The following is a 23,130-nucleotide window of genomic DNA, read 5'->3' as shown; positions in this document are numbered from 1 at the left end:
TGCTATTCTTCTTAGGGGAGAGACGCCGCTGGAGACGGAGGATCGGTGCGGCTGGAACCGGAGGGCCGGCAGAACACAGCAGGAATGGTGAGTGTTGCCGCTGTTCCCATTAAAAGCAAGTGGGGGGTTCGCCGAACATGGCGTGACCGTTCAGGGCGACCAGCTCCAAGTAGGCAACTTCCAACAGCGGGCGCGCGGTGCAGGCGGCTAGCGAGGCTGGGAGATCGAACACGCAGGAGCTGGTAGGATCGGGGCTGCTGAGTGCCCTGGGTCCTAAGCGTCCTGCGCTTCAAGCCGCAGCTGTCTCCCTGCTCGCTCTGCCTGGACGCAGACGGGGCTGGATTTGAGCTTTGCTGTGCTCAGACCCAGACCGTCGGGCGTCAGAGAAGAAGGAGAACCGGCAGGGTGAGTGCCGGTTCCTCCGATAGGAAGAGCGCTTGGCGCTGGCTGCGGCGTCGAGAAGGCCGTCCTCTGTGCGGGCAGAGGAGATCCCTGGGCGGCTGGGGCGAGCTGCTACCTGCGAGCGTGCCGCAGACAACGGCGGATGGGCATGGAACCTGCGCGGAGGACTTCAGCAGGCAAGTCAGGGGCTGTCGGAAGGGGCAGGAGCTGCGGGTGATGAGACCGGCAGGGCGCTCGGGTGAGTGTCCTGGCAGTGCTTCTGGCCCTCTTTTCCTTTTTTCCACAGGCGAAGCCCGGACGGCGCTGAGGACGCGGCGTCGTCAGGGTCCTGCCCTCCTGAAACGGGCGCTCCTGGAGCTCCCACGGGAGGCCAATAGTGTCCCAACTCGCGGGGAACAGTGGGGGTGAGAGCGGCGCAGACCATGGGGGCACGCTTTGCGCCGGAGGGGGTGCCGAAGACGGATGTCCCCGGGTACCGTGTTGGACCCTGGGGCATAGTAGGACCCTCACCGGGACGTGCTGCCCCGCTCCGGGTTGTGTATGTCGGACCCACGTGTCCTCGCTAGCGGTGGGGCACTGTGGTCCCCGGCGGCTGGAGCCTGGCGGGGCCGCAGGAGTGCGTGAGGAGGGCTTGTGCCTCCTCCAGACCGTGAGGCGTCCCGTCCTGGTTCTGTTGGGAGCCGCGGGTCGTGGGCATGGAAGCCCCTAACCTGTAGGGCCCGTTACCACGCCAGCGGCGCCCCAGTGCCCTAATTGTCCCGGGAGCCGGCACTTCCGCCACCAGGAAGTGCCGGGAAGACGACGGGAGACACGGACGGCTTCGGGTGCGCCGGCACTTCCGCCACACAGGGTGTGGCCACCGTTATGCCGGGAGCAGCTGGAGCCCATCGGCTCCCCATAAAAGGGGCCGCCTCCCTCCAGTCGGTAGTGGAAGTCGGGAGGCAGAAGGACTGAGCGTGAGAAAGGACTGCAGGCGGCCAGGAGAAAAGAGACACAGGACTGTGTGGCCTGGACTAAGGGGAATCAGTGCTAAGGGCACTGGGGTTCGTGAGTGCACGTGACTTTTGTGGAACTGTAAATAGTGTAAATAAACAGTGTGTGGGTGCAAAATATGTTGTCCGCCTGTCTGTGCCGGGGCCAGCGTTCACAATAAATATATATATATATATATATATATATATATATATATATATATATATATACACATACATACATACATATATGCCAGCAACACACATGACAAAACAATTACAGTACTATATATATATATATATATATATATATATATATAAACAAACGTGCCCATTGAAAATAATGGAAATCCAGTTAATCCGTTCCGCACTTTTCCAAAATATCAACATAAAAATCAATTTTCCTAACAAATAACACTGATAAATAATATATACAAGTGGAACCTCGATTTGCGAGTAACTTGGTTTACGAGTGTTTTGCAAGATGAGCTAAATTTTTTAATTTTGACTTGATAAAACGAGCGATGTCTTGCAATACAAGTAGTATGGATACACTTTGTCTGCTGAGCGTGATGTGATCATAACTGAGCTGATGGTTCTTCTCTCTATGCATCTCTCTCTCCTTATCTCTCGCTTCAGCTCTCTCTCTCTCTCCTTATCTCTCTCGCTCGCTCGCCTCTCTCCTTATTTTGCTTGCTCGCGTGCACGCGCCTCTCTCTCTCCTCTTGAGGGTAGAGAAAAGCCAAGAAAAATGACACCTTTTATTGGCTAACTAAAAAGATTACAATATGCTTTCGAGGCAACTCAGGCCCGTTCTTCAGGCAAGATGTAATTAAAAAGCTTTCATATTGTAATCTTTTTAGTTAGGTAATAAAAGGTGTCATTTTGCATGGCTTTTCTCTACATTCATAATGGCTAACACGGTACAACACCCTAGTACTCCTCTTGAGGGCAATCGTCTCCTATTCTCCATCTGCATGTCCGCGATATTTTGGATACGCTTATACGGAGAACTGCTACAGCGAAACAATGAAATCACTAAGCGCAAGCGTGTGTAGATCCTCACGCTCAGGGAGAACAAGGAACACTGAGTGAGCTGGACGGGCTGGCAATGTCAGCTTGGGTGAATCCCCGAGTTGAGGCAGATCGGGAAACGTGTCACGCATAACCACAGCCTGGCTCGTGGCTGGTTGCTATGCGAGCCACTGCTCGTATTTAGATCCAAATTTTTCGCTCATACTTTCCTCGTATCTTGAATTTCTTGTATACATAGCTGTTCGTATCTCGAGGTTCCACTGTGTGTGTGTGTGTATATATATATATATATATATATATATATATATATATATATATATATATATATATATATATATATATATATATATATATATATATATATATATATATATATATATATATATATATATATATGCCAGCAACACTCATGACAATGACAAAACAATTGCATTGTCAATCATGTTACGTTATTATTAAAATGTTTCCTTTTTTTTTTCATTACTTCTTTAACACACTACTTCTCCGCTGCGTAGTGCAGGTATTTTGCAAGTATAGGTATAGATACATATATTATTATATATGTTATTATTATATGTTATGTTATTATTATATTATATATACAATTATTGCACACTTTCTGTAAATCCAATAAACTTCATTTCACTTCTCAAATATCACTGTGTGTGTCTCCTATATGATATTTAACTGACATTTTTTATCGTAACAACCAACGATTTATACAGGAAAATAATGACTATTAACAAGGTTGCCCAAACTTTTGCATCCCACTGTGTATATCTATACTAATAAAAGGCAAAGCCCTCACTCACTCACTCACTCACTCATCACTAATTCTCCAACTTCCGTGTAGGTAGAAGGCTGAAATTTGGCAGGCTCATTCCTTACAGCTTACTTACAAAAGTTGGGCAGGTTTCATTTCGAAATTCTACGCCTAATGGTCATAACTGGAAGGTATTTTTCTCCATTAACTGTAATAGAGTTTAGCTGGAAAGACGTGGGGGGCGGAGTTTCGTGTGACATCATCACGCCTCCCACGTAATCACGTGAACTGACTGTCAACGCAGTGCGTAGAAAATCAGGAAGACCTCCAAAAAGCGCTTAAGAAAACTTGCATTATATAATTGAGAAGGCAGCGAAAAACAATAAGAAGCGAGCGAGTGACATATACTACCATATTCATGAGTCCTGCTACCTCGGAAGAAAGCAAGGTGCAAACCTAAACTTTAAATTAAGTTCATAGACAGGCTACGCTGGCGTTTCACATGCCCAGGGAATGCGGGATACAAGTTTAATGAGAGGACGCGGATATAAGCGAGTTTTGATCACTTTGTAACTAAGTTAAAATTGTAGGTGAAGGGTGTGCTTATGCAAATTCCGAGACTGTGTTTGTGGGGATTGACAGTTAAGGCGGGCGGGGGAGTCACGTCATCATCACCCCTCCCATTCATCTCATTTCGTTCTTAGCACAAGCACAGCTGAGAAGCTTCGATGCATGTGCTCCTTAGCGTTAAAAATAATGCATTTAATCACACTTTGCATTACAAGCAAAGGGAGCTTTTGTCAATGCATGATTTCCTGGTACACCGATTACATTGATCACCGTATCCCGATTCATTTTACCCTCGCACCACCTTAGTTTGAGAAGAAGTATGAAAAATATGAGGTTAACACAGAAAACAGATCACCAATTCAAGCTTTATGAATAATCGATTCGCCATCAATATTTGTTTTGGTAAAGCCATCCTCCTTCCATTTTATAAGTTTTCCGCCACTAGCCATGATTAAATGAACGGTAAAAAAGTAAGAGCAAAGCGAGGGTGACTTATTTAGGCAGGCATTTATATGACAGCAACACTCATGACAATGTCAATCATGTTACGTTATTATTAAAAGGTTTCCTTTTCTTTTCATTACTTCTTTAACACACTACTTCTCCGCTGCAGGCGGTATTTTGCTATATATATAATATATGAATTACCTCCAAAGAACGCTGAGACTTTTGATATCATGAACGTGTGTACAAAGGGGTCTCCTGCCCAGCAAAAGTCGAGCAGCCAGCGCGCGCATAGCTGTGCCGGCCTTTGAGACGCTGACTGCGCTTCTGCCTTAAGTCAAAGTGAGCACTTTTAATTTTTCTTCCTCCCCTGCGCTATAGCCCAGACAAGTGCAAACCCGGGACCCCTTTTCTACACCACGGCAAAATAATATTAAGGCGATTCACACTTTCTTTGCACGATACGATTATGAGGTCCTCAGCTCGGATTATGAAGATACGCACAGGAGTGGAAGACTGACAGTGCCATCACAGCCGATTAATGGCGGGGCGTCTCACCAGTCTACACAAGACACACTGCGACTGTCCCAGAAGATGCTCATATCGTCAGCGAACACATCTCTCTATACTATATAAAAGGAAAGGCAACTTTCCTTTCTTTACACCTTTTTCCTTTTATCCCAAACCAAAGCCTTTCTCTCTTAACATTGCAAAGGACACAAAATAATTTTCTTTAATTGCCGGTAAGGCACATTACCAGAGGCACAAATTTGAAAGTTCACATAGAAAATGTAATTTCTATACCACAGCCGTCGTGTAGCGCCTTTCAAAAGGGATCTACTACCGAGAGATGATCCATATACATTTTAGCTGCTGTTAGTTACTTACCTGTTGTGTTACACAGTCTTTAAAATGTAGTTTACCATAACCACTCCAGTAGTGCTCAATGTACCTGTACTTCTTAAAACGTTAATGTTTTACTGTTTAATAACTTATAGACTACATTTTATTATTTTTCCCTTGCAATCAGTGACCAAAGCTATACACACACATATAGACACATACAAACATACACACAAGTATATATATGTGTATATATATATATGTATGTATATATATATATATATATATATATATATATATATATATATATATACACACATACATACATACACACATATATATAATTTGTGTGTGTGTATGTATGTATGTGTGTGTGTGTATATATATATATATATATATGTGTGTGTGTATGTATGTGTATGTGTGTGTGTGTGTATATATATATATATGACAGCAACAATCCAAGCTGTGATAAAATAGTAAAAAGGAGGCATGTCAGACGTCGTGGTACATTTTCTGATGCAGCTAGACGAAAATAACTTTGTGACGCTGCCACCAAATACACAAAACAATTACATTGACAATCATGTTACGTTATTTTCAAAATGTTTCCTTTTCTTTCTCTTTCCTTCTTTAACACACTACTTCTCGCTGCGAAGAGCGGGTATTCTGCTAGTTATATATATTATATATACACTGCTCACAAAAATTAAAGGAACACTTTTTTTATTGGGCCTGGCATGAAATCAATTAAACCTGTCTGATAATTTTCTGGTTGGTTAAGCAGCTGAGGTCATTGTTAATCACTTTCAGCTGTATTGGTGTTCATGGACTTAACGACAGGTGCACTAAAGTGGCAACAATTAGAAAACCCTCAAAACAGGACTGGTTTTACATGTGGAGGTCATTTCAAGTTTCTCCCTCTTGATCTTTTTGGCTGGTTTTCCACTCGTGCTAGTTTTGGCTTGAGTAATCATCTCTACTGGCAGTATGAGGCGATTCCTTAACCCTACAGAAGTTGCACAGGTTGTCCAACTTCTCCAGGATGGCCCATCCACGTGCTGCAGCAAGAAGGTTTAATGTGTCTCCCAGCACAATCTCCAGAACATGGAGGAGATTTCAGGAGACTGGCTGTTATTCTCGGAGAGCTGGACAGGGCCGTAGAAGGTCCTCAACCCATCAGCAGGACCGATACCTGCTCCTTTGTGCAAGGCGGAACAGGCTGAGCACTGCTCGTGCCCTACAGAATGACCTCCAGAGGGCCACTGGTGTGAATGTCTCTACCCAAACAATCAGGAACAGACTTCGTGAAGATGGCCTGAGGGCCCGACGTCCTGTAGTGGGCCCTGTGCCCACTGCCCAGCACCGTGGAGCTCGACTGGCATTTGCTCAAGAACACCAGAATTGGCAAGTCCGCCACTGGCCCTGTACTTTTACAGACGAGAGCAGGTTCACCCTGAGCAGCTGTGATAGACGTGAAAGAGTCTGGAGAAGACAAGGAGAACGATATGCTGCCTGCAACGCGCTTCAACATGACAGGTTTGGTGGTGGGTCAGTGATGGTCTGGGGAGGCATATCCATGGAGGGACGCACAGACATCTACTGTGTAGGAAATGGTGCTCTGACTGCCATAAGGTATCGAGATGAAATCCTTGAACCCATTGTCAGACCCTACGCTGGTGCAGTAGGTCCTGGTTTCCTCCTAATGCACGACAATGCCCGGCCTCATGTGGCAAGAGTATGCAGGCAGTACCTGGAGGATGAAGGAATTGAAACAATTGAATGGCCTTCACGATCCCCTGACTTAAACCCAATAGAACATCTGTGGGACATTATGTTTCGGTCCATTAGGCCCGCCAGGTTGCTCCTCAGACTGTACAACAGCTCAGGGATGCCCTCATACAGATCTGGGAGGAAATGCCACAAGACACCATCCGTCGTCTCATTAGGAGCATGCCCGACGTTGTCAAGCATGCATACAAGCTCGTGGGGCCACACAAGATACTGAAAAGCATTTTGAGTAGCAGAAATTAAGTTTTTGAAAAATGGACTAGCCTGCCACATCTTCATTTCACTCTGATTTTAGGGTGTCTACACAATTGAGCCCTCTGTAGGCAGAAAACTTTTATTTCCATTAAAAGACTTGGCATCCTTTTGTTCCTAAGACATTGCCCTGTCGTTATTTGTATAGATATCCAACTTCATATTGAGATCTGATGTATCTAATGTGTTTCTTTAAAGTGTTCCTTTAATTTTTGTGAGCAGTGTATATATATATATATATATATATATATATATATATATATATATATAATATTATATATATCGTATTTACTCGTGTACCACACGGATACCTAATTTTTACAAAGAAAACCTCAAAAAAAGTTTTGCCCCGTGTACGACGTGCGTTGTGATTGTATAGGAAGCGTTTAGAGAGAGAAAGAGCGCTGTTGAGCGAGAGCGCGAGCAATGAAGAATGCGAGTAAGTGAGCAAGCGATCGAGAGAGAGCTTGAGTGTGCGAGCAAGCAAGCGAGAGAGAGAGAGAGAGAGAGTGCACAAGCGAGCGAGCCCAAGCAGGAGAAGTAAACATCACAGAATTACATTTCCTCATGTATGACGAGCACCTGATTTTCTAATGCTAATTTTTGGGAAAAAATGTGCGCGTGGTATACGCATAATATATGGTATATATATATATATATATATATATATATATATATATATATATATATATATATATATATATATATATATATATATATATATATATATATATATATATATATATATATATATATATATATATATATATATATATATATATATATATATATATGGAAAGACTGAAGGAATTATTTTGTTTTAGTTTAGACAACTACGATTAAAAGTTGACAAGATTGAAGCATTTAAAATTTTGAAGAGAATTAAAAAGGAATAAGTTACTTTAAAATAAGATCTTCAAGAAGAATATGGCAGCTCAGATGGCAGTTGGTTAGGAATAAATGTTGCATTAACCTTAAAAAGTATTTCTGCACAATGAGAATAATATATATGTGGAATAAGTTACCAGGCAGTGTAGTGGATAGTACTACTTTGGAGACCTTCAAACCTTCAAGTAACAGCATTTTGCTAAAAGTAAATGGAGACTGACAAGGTGCGTTCTTGTCAAAACATTTCTTATGCTCTTAATAAAGTGGCTGTAACAAAAGACAGCACAGCAAAAGTAAGTTCCCAGAAGTGAGATTAAGATCCACTAGAGTAAACAAGGTTCAAGGTTCATCAGAAACTGTTCAATTTTACTTACTCAGTTATGCAGTATGATTTATATAGTAATTTCTGTATGGAGAAACCTCCCAACTCTTGATTTATAGTAATTAAATTACAGAGACAAGCAAAAATAAAAAATATAAACTACAATAACAATAGCAAATCAACCCTAAAGATTCTGAGTGTTCCATTATCCTAAAATCACAGTAGGGGTCAAATGAGCTATAACACCAGTGCTCCATCAAAAGTGGCTCAAAAGGCAGCCAAGAAAAACAGGCCAAACATCTTATTTATACACTTGTCTTTAGGGATAAGTGTTTTATTATAGATGTATGGTCACATCAGAGTGCAGGGGCATGGAAAAAATAATTACAAATGGCTTTCCCTATAGTATAACATACTGTAATAAATATACAGTACTATAAAACACAAGGGACAAACAAAGATACATTTGATATATACTCTAGCTGTAATCTAATACTTAGCTTTTAACCCTGCCCCTTCCAGCAATAGGTTTTTGCTATTAACTGTACTATCAAATACTTTATATAAAATGAAAGTCAGAAGTATCATAAAAATTGCTAACATAATATACAATGGTCCTAGAAAGATTTAATTTATTTTAGAGAAAATTCTATTTCTGCATAAATATGACCTTAAATGTGGCCCTAAAACTAATAAAGAAAACCCAATTAAACAAATGAAACATATACTTGTTTATTTATTTATTAAGGAATATGATCCAATGCTACATATTTGTGTGTGGAAAAGTATGTGTACCTCTTCAATTATCAGTTCATTTGAGGGGGAAATTCAAGTCAGGTGTTTCAATCAATGGGATGACAATCAGGTGTGAATGTGAGAGGCCCTTGTCCTATTTACAGAACACAAATCTGGGTCATCTGTATCAGTCTGATCTTCATCACACACGTTTGTGGAAATGTGTCATGCCTTGATCAAAGGAGATTCCAGAGGACATCAGGATAATGTCGATGCTCACCACGCTGGAAAAGGTTACACAATAATTTCTAAAGAGTTCTTATTCCACCAGTGCATTCTCAGACTACTCTAAATGTTTAGAGAGCAGTAATATCATGAAGTTAATGTATTCTGTGTAGCAATCACACTGCAGCCCATGTCAGTAAAGGTGGAAATCAGTTTAAGAAGCACATAGTGATTAACAACTGGGTCGGGGAACACTTAATATTAAGCATTTAACGTGCTACATTAGTTATGATGGGGTTAGTGAAAATCTAGTAAATAAAACATTGACTTTAAGATGAAATTTATGATGTTCTAATTTAATGACATAATAAACTATGAGACTAAAATGGAAATTTCAAAATTAAAGTCTAAATTTTGTCTTTAATCATGAGATAAACAATGAGACTAAAGTGCAAATGTCGAGAATAAAGTTGACAATTTGACTTTAATGTTGACTTTTTTTTCTTCACGGTGTCCCTATTTTTTTTTTCCTTCTCCGTGGCCCTAATATACTTCTGTATCAGACAGATCATGTATAAATGGAGGAAATTTATAACCATTGTTACCCTCTCCAGAAGTGGCTGACTAAAACAAGATCACTTCAATAGCAAGGCGTTCGGTCTTCCAGGAGGTTATAAAGAATTTCAAAGTAATGTCTAAGGATCTTAAAGCCTCTCTTGCTTTGGCTAATGCCACTGTTCATGAATTTTATTAATATCAGGAGAACGATGAACAACAATGGTGTATATGGAAGAGAAAACCAGTAATCTGTAAGAAGAAAATTGCCACCCATCTAAAGTTTCTAAAGACCATGTAGATAAGCCAGAAAGCTACTGTAAGAGTGTTTTGTAGACAGAACAATCCAAAATGGGCTTTTTGGCTTGCATGAGAAGCATTACATTTGGCAAAAAGCAAACATTGTATTCCAGCATAAGAACTTTATCCTTTCTGTTAAACATGGTGGCGGCAGAATTATTATTAATTTGGTGCTATTTTACTGCCTCCGGACCAGGATTATTTGTCATCATTGATGAAACTATGAATTCTGAACTATACCTGCAAATTCTTCAGGAAAATGTCAGAGTACATGTCCATGAACTGAAGCTCAAGAGAATGTGGATCGTGAAGCAAGACGGTAAAACAGCAAGTCATTCTGCCAAAGAATGGTTAAACCAAGCTTAAATTTATGCTTTGGAATGGCAGAAAGTCCTGCCCATAGAAATGTCGTGGAAGGACATAAAGCAATCAATTCATGCCACAAAGCCCAACATTCCTGAGCTGAAGCAGTTCTGCAAGAAATAATGAGTTAATAAAGTTCCTCCAAGCATACTGTATATGCAAAACTGACCTGCAGTTACTGCAAACATGTACTTGAAGATATTGCTGCACAAATATAGCAATAGACCTGAAATGTGCCACTGCAATCTGTGAAGTTTTATTCCAAAAACATTATGTTATGAGGCCATAAAGCTGAAACTATGCAATTCAGCTGGTAGAGGGAAACTGCCAGGGAGATGGACATAAACATGTGAAGGACACACAGGCAGGCATATTAAAAGTGCTGATGTTTGCTGATCAATATAGATGGCCAGGGCCACTGTGTGTGGAAGCCAAGAGTGATAAGAACAAGGAAGGTACTATCTGGGCACAATCCATAAATAACATAGCTCACATGGCAGTTGCCCATACCTGGCAAGGTTCGTAAAACACTCAATAAATATTCAAACATATGAGTATTTATAATGGCAAAGATCTATCAAGAAAGCAGAAGCTTTCCCAATGCCGCTTTATATTCTACCGGACTGGATGATGTGCATTCATCAAGCATTCCCACTGAAGAACTGTATGATGATTATATTGTTCCATTGGCTTCTCTCCGGCCTGGATATGTACAGTATCTATAAATGATTATACGACATTGTAATTTGGGAGTGGAAGCTACATTTTAAAGCAAGTTAAATACATACTGTACATCTCTTTTTGTTTCCATTATTTCCGCCATGGTTATTAAAGGGATGTGTATAAAGTCTGTTCTGCATTCAAAAAAGAACACAGCTGGATAAAATAAGGTCATATCAGTTATGGAAAGCAAAGTTTCACATACTATTTCACAAGTAAATATGTAACAATAGATCATTTTCATTTTCAAGTGAAGAAGTATAATATTTTTGTGTAATTTCTTTAATCATTCCCTTTATTTAGTGTTAAAACATAAAATGTAAACATCTGATCATGATTTAGGTCATATTTGTGCAAAAATAAAGAACATTCTAAAAGGTTCACAATCAGGCTAGCACCACGCTAATAAATACATTTTCAGTAGTCATCTGAATTATTTACATATAATTGTGGTTGTCATGGCTTTATGTAATTAAAATTACATTCACTCCAAATAGTACATAGAAAAAAAATAATAGGCCTTATTTTAATTTAGGATAAAAATGTTTTTTAAACTACCCTGTACTTTTTAGTATACAGTATGTTCAAAATAATGTTTTCCCCTTAGCGGTTTAAAGCAATGTAAACCAACAACCATAAATGCTATATAATTTTTTCTACCTTTACATAACATAAAACTACAGTTTAAAAATAATTCATGCAAAAAGTAATGTCACAATGTGGGAGAAGTTAAGATTTCTTCTTAAAAGAATACAGCAACTGTAAATGCATTCAGATGCTATCAGAAAAACAAAAATCTCTGAATTTATGGTTTCCTGGCAGATTGGCCTCTCAACTATTCCATGTCTTTATAATGGACTTTTATTAGTTGCCAAAGTATTTATTTCTTTATATCCTTGTTTCTTATACCTTTTCCTTAACTGGTGATTTTTTCCATAAGTTCATCTTGGACTGCTTTAATGCTATATGGATCAATGTCTTTACTAGGAAACTATTCTAACCAGGGCGGCACGGTGGTACAGGGGGTAGCGTTGCTGCCTCACAGTTAGACCCGGGTTCACTTTCCGGCTCCTGCCTGCGTGGAGTTTGCATGTTCTCCCCGTGTCTGTGTGGGTTTCATCCGGATACTTCAGCTTCCTCCCACAGTCCAAAGACATGTAGGTTAGGTGAACTGACGATTCTAAATTGTCCCTAGTGTGTGCTTGGTGTGTGGGTGGGTGTGATTGTGTGTGTGTGCGCCCTGCAGTGGGCTGGCACCCTGCCCGGAGTTTGTTTCCTGCCTTGCGCCCAGTTCTGGCTGGGATTGGCTCCAGCAGACCCCCCGTGACCCTGTGTTAGGATACAGCGGGTTGGATAATGGATGGATGGATGATTTTCCTTTTAAATTCCAATAAAAACTATAGATCAACAATATATGAAACTAGTAGAAGCATAAAAAGCCGGTCAAATTATCTATTCATTTTTACTTGTAATTTCACCAATATATTATTTGCTTGTACAAAAAGGTTTTCTTTTCAAAACTACAGAAAAATAAAGAATAAGGTAAAGAAAAATTCAACCAAGAACATAATGTCCTCTATAAATATAATTGCTCTCTAAGTAAAAATAATTGTCTCTATGAATAAGAAATGTGTGTGCGTCAATATGTTTCCTACAGTGGATCATCAGTTAGCCAAGGGTTAGCTTATGGCAAGTACCAGATGCTACTAGGATAAGTTTTAGTTCCCTGTGGTCCTATACAAAAAAAAGTAGGCTCAAAAACAGATGGACAAATGGTTTACAAGTTAATCAGAATTTCTGAAACTCTTTAAAAAAATAATGACAACAAGATAGTCCAGTGAGGGGTTGAAATTAGTTGAATAAATTATAAATAAACTATAAATAGGAACTCTGGTTTGTTCCCACAGTCCAGAGCAATGCTTCCCCAAACACGGTCCTAGGGACCCACTGTGGCTGCAGGTTTTTGTTCCAACCAAATTCTCAATCAGTGACAACACTGTTAACACTGATCTAATTTAATTAGCTGGTATTTATTTCTCTTATTATACATTCAGAAAAGCACAGCAGCATGATTTTTACATTTATAAGACATTTAGAAATATTACTGACTTTGATATAGATTTAAATGCTTAACTCTATTTTGTTGATTTCATTATATTTTGTCCTTTCTCTGTGCAGTTTTCCCTCTTCATTGTATTTTATTAATGACAATTAAAAACGAGCACAGCAGCCACCCAGGCAAACAACACTGAATAATCAAAGGCTGCAACTACTTTAGCGTCAGACCCACTAATTAGTAAATAATGGATTAATTAAACAATTAGAACACCTGTAAAAGTAGAATGAAAATCAAGATAAAAATATTGTTAAAAAGAAAAAAATACATTAACTGCTTGGCACATTTTAATTTTCTTTTTTTACCAAACTTAGTTTTCTAATTTCTATATTTTCCCCAAAACACAGAACTTGGGAAATAACAGTTAACTTAATTAACCCAGGAGTCCAATTAAAAACAGAAGCTGGTTGGAACAAAAACCTGCAACTGCAGTGGACTTCAGGACTGAGTTTGGGAAGCACTGGTTTTAGAGACATGTTGTTAGGTAGATTTATATATCTATTTTTACTGAATAAATGTGCTTGATTATTCCATGAAGTGGACTAGTAACTCCACCAGTGTTGACTCCTGCTCTACACCCAGTTCCCTTAGGACAGGCTTACATTTCCTGGACTTCACAAAAACAATGTGGATGCAAAAAAAAAAAAAAAAGGTTTGATCGTTAATGTAAGACACTTCACTGTTAGAACAGTTATATCAGAGATTAGAAATTAAGCTTATCAACTCCAGCTACAAGTGTTTAGGTGATCCAATTCATAACAAAAATGGTTTTCAATCAAAACTCTCTTTTCCAAAGGACCTGGAGGAAAAATGGGTGAAGAAAAAAAAAAAAAAAGAAGAATTGTCTCAAGTGTAAAATATAAGTAAACCATAACTTGATCATTAAGCAAGGAAAACAGAAAAAGTTGGTAAAATGATTGTGTACCAGGCACTAAATGAAGGGGTCTCAATAGTTTCTGAATCTACTGTATGTTCATACTTTAACAGTAAAGTGCAAACTGAGTAAAAAGTAGAACTTTTGTCAGGGTTAAAAAAAATGCCTGTAACTGTGTAAAAGATTTTGCAAGAATGTGGAATAATTTTTTGTCAAACACTGATCTTTTGGCCATAGTAAGAGTGGGGAAATGACAAAAGAATCTATCAGTTTTCTACAAAAAATAACCTTACATTTAACACCAAGGATACCAATAGGGGCTAATTTAAAAAATATATATATATACTAGGATAAAGCTACAGTTGGAACATAAATAGGAAATAAATATCAATGTAAACAAGATCTTAAATGGTTGCATTGACATGCAAAATCTTCTACTATATTTGCTTATTTACACATTGATTTGCCCTGCATTTACGCATGTACATTTATACACCCATGCTTTGCACCAACTGTATCAGGAAAATATATGAATTTTAAGTTGTTCCGGTACAGTGGATTCAGAACGTATTCATTTTAACATTTTGCTATATAGCAACCGTGTGCTAAATTATCTATCGAGCACATCTATCCTGTTTAAACTTGTCCAAAATGTTTCCAGGGCAAGATCCATCTTGCAAACTTTGCAATCGAGCTCCAGCCTTATTGGGCCACATGTTTTGGACATGCACCAAATTAACATCATTCTGGATCAAAATCTTTAAATGCCTACCAGACAGCCTTGGATGTCACAATCACACCTAATCCATTAACAGCTATGTTTGGTGTATTTCCAGATGGGCTTAAAGTGGAGAAGGACAAACAAACTGTAATTGCCTTTATTGCACTACTAGCACATAGACTTATCTTGCTCAACTGGAACAATCCTAGCCCACCTCTTTTAAGTCAGTGGTGATTAGTCACTGATGTTATATACTATTTGAAATTTGGGGGAAAAAAAATCAAATTCTCACTTACTGGATCTGTTCAAAACCTTTTAAAAACCTGGCACGATCTAATCAATAACATTTTAGAATAAGCTTTCATATTGGGAAATAGGATTCTCCACTCTCTTTTCTACTCTTAAAAGTTGTACTCTGGCTGTTGGCCTCTTTCTCTTTCTCTTGGTTGGGGGTTGAACTGAATTTAGTTTTATTAAGTTTTACTTGTTTGGAATGTTACTTGCTTTCAATAAACTCAGTTAAAAAAAAAATTAATTATACCCTGGGTTTATTTTCTCAAATATTATGACACACGGAATATGGGTTTTCTATATTTTTCTGAGGACCACATTTTATTCCACTGGATGATCTTTCATTTCTGATCTTATGGAGTATAAAGAATACGCCTAAATGTATAAACGGAACATCTGTAACTGTCTCTTCCAGAACATACATCTATTGCTATAATTAATGTTGGAATACTATAAACCTCGGCCTCAGGGGTTCACAATCTGAAAATTATTATTTGGCAAGTATTCTTTAATAACTAGGCTTTGGATAATATACAAAAGACAGTTTAAGTCAGCTACCTAGCCTCTAAGAATTTATTTTCAATTATACATTAAGCATATGGCACTTTGCACCTGAGGTTGCAGATAAAATATTATTCATGTAACACATACCAAGGTAGCTACTTAGCCTCATAGGTATTATTATAAACATATACTAATTAAATTGGGATTAACCTCTGAGGTAACATATGAAAAACCAACTGCTGGCATAATCAGATTACTTGTGGGGTATACAACTTTGAGCACTGTGAACGACAGTAAGTAAAACCAACTCAGACAGCACATACTGTATTAGTTTTTAAGACTAAAAGCAATAATTTGGAGTTCATGGTCCCATTCTATGAACAGTTTGGAGTGAGGATTTGTTTTGGATGAGGATGTAGTGAATACAGATGAGTTTGGAAAATTAAAATACATGTAAAGTTGTAACACATAAAACTCACATAGAGTCAGTTTAGAACTGTTAAGTCTTTGGGCATTCATAGGAAGACTCGAGTTACATTAAAATGTAATTATTATCATATACATCCTCTATTGACAAGGGTTAATTGTCAATTAGCCTCCCTAACTGCAAGCCTCCACTCTACAACATGAGCATCAATTTTCTTACAATACAAAGTTCATTTTTAATTAAGATAGCTCCACAAGTTGACTTTGCCTAGTATGAAAAATGTCACTACAAGCTAGTTAAGATGGTCAAAGTTGTACTTACCGACATAGGTAAAGAGTGAGCAGAAAAGAGAATAACAACATCATCACGTTTTTCAGAAGGAAACATCTCTAGCTCTCTTCTTATATGTTCTGCAAAACACTGATACAAAAAAAAGGTAATCACTAAGGTAAATTAAACTCAATAGTTTCACAAAATTATTTTTATGAACAGAACTGGTGCACACTATTAATTTACGTTATTGAATTCACTCTTAATGTTAAGTCCTTTCATGGATCCTTATTTGTTGAGGTGTTGATCAAAATATTTCTTGATTTCATTAAAAAAAAAAAAAATTTAATTCTTTAAATTCCAGAATGGACAATTATTTTTTACCTTGTCGTATATGTAATAGCATTAAATTACTTGAGCATTTCTTCACAAAACAATTAGACAAAATCTTAATAAAAATTATAACTTTGAAGATTTCTCAAAATTCATACTTATAAGAAATAAACTATCAACATATATTTGTATCTAATTCAAATAAACAGCCATATTCAATTAAATTACTCCACCCCTGATATTTACTACAAAAATACTACCACATAAGACCAAGTCCAACTTATAGTCTTTCCTGGCAGTTATTCACATTCATAAATGAAGCTGCAACGGCTGCTCCAAAGCAACACATAAGAGTAAACCGAATTTCTTTAACAACCAAAAAAGATGCAGAAAATACTAGGATCAAATAATGTGGAAGGAAAATATAAATACAATCTACAAAATTCACAACATTTGACTTAACAAAATCAGTTTTAGCTATAGTAAAACAAAGAAAATCCACTCCAAGAGTACAAGGAGATAAGACGCAAGTTGAAGAGAGAGGTGGCGAAGGCTAAAGAAAAGGTGTATAATGAGTTGTATGAGAGGTTGGACACTAAGGAGGGAGAAAAGGACCTGTACCGATTGGCTAGACACATGGACCGAGCTGGAAAAGATGTGCAGCAGGTTAGAGTAATAAAGGATAAAGATGGAAACGTACTCAGAAGCGAGGAAAGTGTGTTGAGCAGATGGAAAGAGTACTTTGAGAGGCTTATGAATGAAGAGAATGAGAGAGAGGAGAGGTTGGATGATGTGAAGATAGTAAATCAGGATGTGCAATGGATTACCAAGGAGGAAGTAAGGACAGCTATGAAGAGGATGAAGAATGGAAAAGCTGTTGGTCCAGATGACATACCTGTGGAAGCATGGAAGTGTTTAGGAGAGATGGCAGCGGACTTTTTAACCAGATTGTTTAATGGAATCTTGGGAAGTGAGAGGATGCCTGATGTGAGAGGATGCCTGATGAGTAGAAAAGAATTTAAGAATAAGAGGGATGTGCAGGACTGTAGTAACTACAGGGGGATAAATTGATGAGACACAGCGTGAAGTTATGGGATAGAGTAGTGGAAGCTAGGTTAAGAAGTGAGATGATGATTAGTGAGCAGCAGTATTGTTTCATGCCAAGAAAGAGCACCACAGACGAGATGTTTGCTCTGAGGGTGTTGATGGAGAAGTATAGAGAAGGCCAGAAGGAGCTGTATTGCATCTTTGTGGATCTGGAGAAAGCATATGACAGGGAGCCTCGAGAGGAGTTGTGGTATTGTATGAAGAAGTCGGGACTGGCAGAGAAGTATGTAAGAGTTCCACAGGATATGTACCAGGGAAGTGTGACTGTGGTGAGGTCTGCGTTAGGAGTGATGGATACATTCAAGTTGGAGGATTACATCAGGGGTAGGCTCTGAGCCCTTTATTATTTGCAATGGTGATGGACAGGTTGACAGACGAGATTAGACAGGAGTCCCTGTGGACTATGATGTTTGCTGATGACATCTGTGATCGGTAGCGATAGTAGGGAGCAGGTTGAGGAGACCCTGGAGAGGTAGAGATATGCTCTACAGAGGACAGGAATGAAGGTTAGTAGGAACAAGACAGAATACATGTGTTTAAATAATAGGGAGGTCAGTGGAATGGTGAGGATGCAAGGAGTAGAGTTGGCGAAGGTGGATGAGTTTAAATAATTGGGATCAACAGTACAGAGTAACAGGGATTGCGGAAGAGGTTAAAAAGAGAGTGCAGGCAGGGTGGAATGGGTGGAGAAGAGTGTCAGGAGTGATTTGTGACAGACGGATATCAGCAAGAGGGAAAGCGAAGGTCTACAGGATGGTAGAGAGACCAACTATGGTATATGGGCTGGAGACGGTGGCACTGACCAGAAAGCAGGAGACAGAGCTGAAGGTAGCAGAGTTAAAGATGCTAAGATTTGCACTGGGTGTGACGAGGATGGATAGGATTAGAAATGAGTACATTAGAGGGTTGGCTCAAGTTGGACGGTTAGGAGACAAAGTCAGAGAGGCGAGATTGCGTTGGTTTGGACATGTGCAGAGGAGAGATGCAGTATAGAGCTGCCAGGGAAGAGGAAAAGAGGAAGGCCTAAGCGAAGGTTTATGGATGTGGTGAGAGAGGACATGCAGGTGATGGGTGTAACAGAACAAGATGCAGAGGATAGAAAGATATGGAAAAAGATGATCTGCTGTGGCAACCCCTAACGGGAGCAGCCAGAAGAAGAAGAAGAAAAAAAAAAAGAAAATAGTAAATAAAGATAAAGCTAGATACAGCTTACTGTCTGTAGAAGATTTTGAATATTAATTCTTTCAAATGAATTCGGCCTGTATTGTATAACAACATACAGTACCTTCAGGAATGAATACAGTATTATTTACCAAAGCATTTTAGCAACAGAAAATATTTAGATACTGCAAAAAAGTCTAAAGAAACCATTTTGTTTCCATTTGGGATTGAGAAATTGTATTATTTCATTCTCAACAGCTATTCAAGGGTGTAAGGGCTGGACCCTTTTCCTGGCAGCAACTGGCACAAAGCAGGAAACATCCCTAGAAAGGCAGAATGCCAGTCCATTACAGGGCCCATTCACACTCACACACTTCCACAATCATAATCACAGTAGGATTAATTTGGAGTTACCAATCAACTTAAGTTGCAGATCTTTGGGGAAGTGGATAATACACCAGAGTATCATGAGGAAACCCACACTGATACACATGTAAAGTCCACACAGACAATATTCAGGCACATGGTTTGAGCCCAAAACATTAGATGTGTGAAGTTGCATGAGAGACTTTTTAAAAATTGTATTAATTAAAATGAACAAAAAATACTACAGTGATGCCTCGCTATATCGTGCTTCGACTTTCGCGGCTTCACTCCATTGCGGATTTTAATTGTAAGCATATCTAAATATATATCATGGATTTTTCGCTGGTTTGCGGATTTCTGCGGACAATGGGTCTTTCAATTTATGGTACATGCTTCCTCAGTTTGTTTGGCCAGTTGATTTCATACAAGGGACGCTATTGGCGGATGGCTGAGAAGCTACCCAATCAGAGCACGATTACGTATTAAATAAAACTTCTCAATGATATACGATATGCTTCCCGCGCAGTACTTCGCACACTTGAAAGCTCGTATCGATTTTTCATTGTTTGCTTTGCTCTGTCTCTCTCTCTCTCTCTCTGACATTCTCTGCTCCTGATGGAGGGGGTGTGAGCAGAGGGGCTGTTTGCACAGTGGCTGTTGGCTTATAAGATACGGACACTCCTCTAAAAAATGTTGAAAGGCTACCTTCACATTGATCCCTTCATTGCTGCCGCTTTATCGCGGTGCTTGCATACTTAAAAGCACAACAGCTCCTATCGATTTTTGATTTTTTTCTTTACTCTCTCTCTCTGACATTCTCTGCTCCTGACGCGCACCTTGAAGAGGAAGATATGTTTGCATTCTTTTAATTGTGAGAAAGAACTGTTATCTCTGTCTTGTCATGGAGCACAGTTTAAACTTTTGACTACAGGGTGTTATTTCATGTCTAGAGGGCTCTAATAATGTTTAAAAACGTATTTAGAAGGTCATAAACAGTTTTTCAATGCTCTAACTGCGAAAATATTAGATTTATAAATAAAGAATCCTACTTCGTGGAAATTCATTTAACTGTCTGGAGTGGATTAACCGCGATAAACGAGGGTTTACTGTACAACTGTGCGGAGAATATTTATAAACAGTGTGGGAGAGTTTCTAAGGGCTTAAAATATTTAAAAATAACCATATAAACATATGGTTTCTACTTCGCGGATTTTCACCTATCGCGGGGGGTTCTGGAACGCAACCCCAGCGATCGAGGAGGGATTACTGTATTTCTATTTATGTTTTGTGTATGCAATTTCTCAGCTCAAAAAAAAACATTAGATGACCAGCTGGTACAACTTTGAATTTAAACCATGGCATGAAAAGTGAAAACTATTACTATGCTCTGATTTGTAATAAAAATGTTATGAGGCACACAATTAAGTTTGAAATAGTTATAATGTAAAAATAAGACGTTTGTCCTATTTTTTTTTTCTATGAAACTGCTGCTGTTGAATAATTATGATTTACACAAATTTATACTTCAAAACAATAAAACATACAAATGCCAGAAAAACTGCTACTGAATACTGACAGTTTTTCATATTTATATTGCTTAGCCACCTTTAACATCAGTAAACCTTGTTTTAAATAAAACATTATGATTGAACAGACGTGTTTAACTTTAAGGAATCATGCAAACAAGCCTCAATTGAATAATTTGGTAGTGAAAGCACTTTCAGGTATCTGAAGATGTTCAAATAATTTGCAGTTTGTACTATGAAGTTTGCAACTTAAAAAGTTACAATTTAAAATGTGCAGCATAATTTCAATCATTGTAATATGTGAATAAAAAATATTAATGAATATTCATAAGCCCACATAGTTTGGGATGTTCATAAGAAATGTGATGATTTACTTCATAAGGTAGAAAGAAATACATAAGCCAGAGTAGCTACTTCATATATTTGAAATATTAAAATGTAGGCCTCAATACAAATGTTTAAGGTTTAAATATTCTCAATTGTTATAGAAATGTGTAATGTTTTACCCTCTGAAAAAAGTCCATAGTGGGCTAGATCCCTAGTAAAGAATCAAAAGCATCATCGTATTCGTAATCACAGACCGTGAAATAATCTAAAATGAAATCCCACAGGCTTATGTTTGAAATTTGGCACTTTTAATCTTCTAGGAGTGGCATTTAGAAGACTAGGAATACCAGTAAAAGAATATCAAAAAATATTGCATTTGTGATCAGCATCCTCAAAATAGCACAAAATGACACTCCACATGCCCTTATTACGGATTCATATTTTTTAAGCTTTTTGTAACTATGATCCTTTGTATCCCATTGAGGATGAGTCCCTTTAATGGTTTGATGTGGCATACAGCACTTCAAAGCCTTTTCATCATTTTTAATGAAGCCATCTATTGGTTTACTTTTTACCATAAGGGTGTAATTTACTGTACAAAGGATGATCGAAAAATTACCTAAATATGTGGGTTTTTTGGGGTTACATGACATCTTGCATAAAAAAACATCAAGGTGACTTGAATGGTATATCACATGTGACGGTTTTCTCATTCTGGTGGGTCAGGAGGTGCAGGACAAAAACAAAACTGGTCATTTCAAAGTTTTCATAAGTAATCCTTATGAACACAACATATCAATAGAAAATGATGTGCCAATACTATAAAAACATACAGTTAAATATCTAAGTACTATACACTCTTTGATACTTGTGTTGGCATTTAAAAGTTTTGGTTAGTTGCAATAAAGTAATATTTTAAAATGTTATGTTACTTCATTCATAAAGTAAAATAATTAGCAAAGAATCATTTTCTATTCTATTTATAAATACTGAATGTTTGGACTTTGCTGTTATTACATCATAAACCAGAGTGAAATAATCATATTTCTAGAATTTCTAGATCATTTTTTAATCCAAAACATGTAATATTGGTGTACAATAGTTCCACTAGAAAAGCTAAAGACAAACATTCTGCATGGTTTTTTGCTTCATCAATATAATGTGTATGTGTGAATTACGTATCTCCACAATCAGGAATCCTAAACCAACTTAAAGATCAATACTTTTAGGTAGGCCTTAAATTTGTGTTCACACAAAATACTACTGCTACAAGCCAATTTTCCTTCTACCTTATTCTGCACTGTGACATGAAGACTAACTCAAATTCATCAGGTATTGATACAGCCCATACTAAATTTAAAATATAAAGTGTTAATTTTTATTATTAATTTAGATCCTAATTTGTTTTATGAAGACAAATTTTTTTTGTATGTTTTGCTGGTGTTCCTCTAATTGGTGGTGCTGTTGAAAGCATTTAGTTTCCCCTTCTAAACTCTGACCAATTTCAGATGGACCATGGCCATGACTTTAACTATCATTAGTTATTTGTTAGAAACAATGATGACCACCTGCCATGCGAGTTGGTCTGAATATGACCAATTCTATAAATGCTTTTCAGGATATATATATAATGCATTGTAAACATATATTTTCACAAAAAACAGTCTGACTGTATATCATTCATAGTTATTCTTCTGAAACCTTCTGAAAGGGGAAAAATGTCAGGATGTAAAAATACTCTCACAATAGAAGTTCTTACTTCAATAAGGAGAGGATGTGTGGGCCATCGATCAATCGCACTCCACCTCATCCTTGGTTTAGTCTGTTTACTGCTGTAATATCGATATATAGCATTTAAACTGCTCCCTGTAAGAAAATTTAAACAGTTGAAATTTAATTTTAAAATTTAAGATGAAATTTTCATAAGA

General features: G+C 38.1%; 1 protein-coding gene across 1 annotated transcript in view; it reads right to left on the bottom strand.

The window, feature by feature from the left end:
* Positions 1 to 23,130, bottom strand: part of fech (ferrochelatase) — a 69,035-nt gene that overhangs the window by 24,746 nt on the left and 21,159 nt on the right. The window contains exons 6-7 of the mRNA XM_039750457.1: positions 22,962 to 23,068; positions 16,434 to 16,532 (exon numbers count right to left, since the gene is read on the bottom strand). Of these exons, the coding sequence (XP_039606391.1) occupies positions 16,434 to 16,532; positions 22,962 to 23,068 (206 nt within the window). The remainder of the gene's footprint in view (positions 1 to 16,433; positions 16,533 to 22,961; positions 23,069 to 23,130) is intronic.

The sequence above is a fragment of the Polypterus senegalus genome, chromosome 4 (assembly GCF_016835505.1).
Source record: "Polypterus senegalus isolate Bchr_013 chromosome 4, ASM1683550v1, whole genome shotgun sequence".
NCBI lineage: Eukaryota > Metazoa > Chordata > Cladistia > Polypteriformes > Polypteridae > Polypterus > Polypterus senegalus.
The sequence above is the reverse complement of the archived record's forward strand: the minus strand, read 5'-3'. Positions and strand labels throughout refer to the sequence as shown.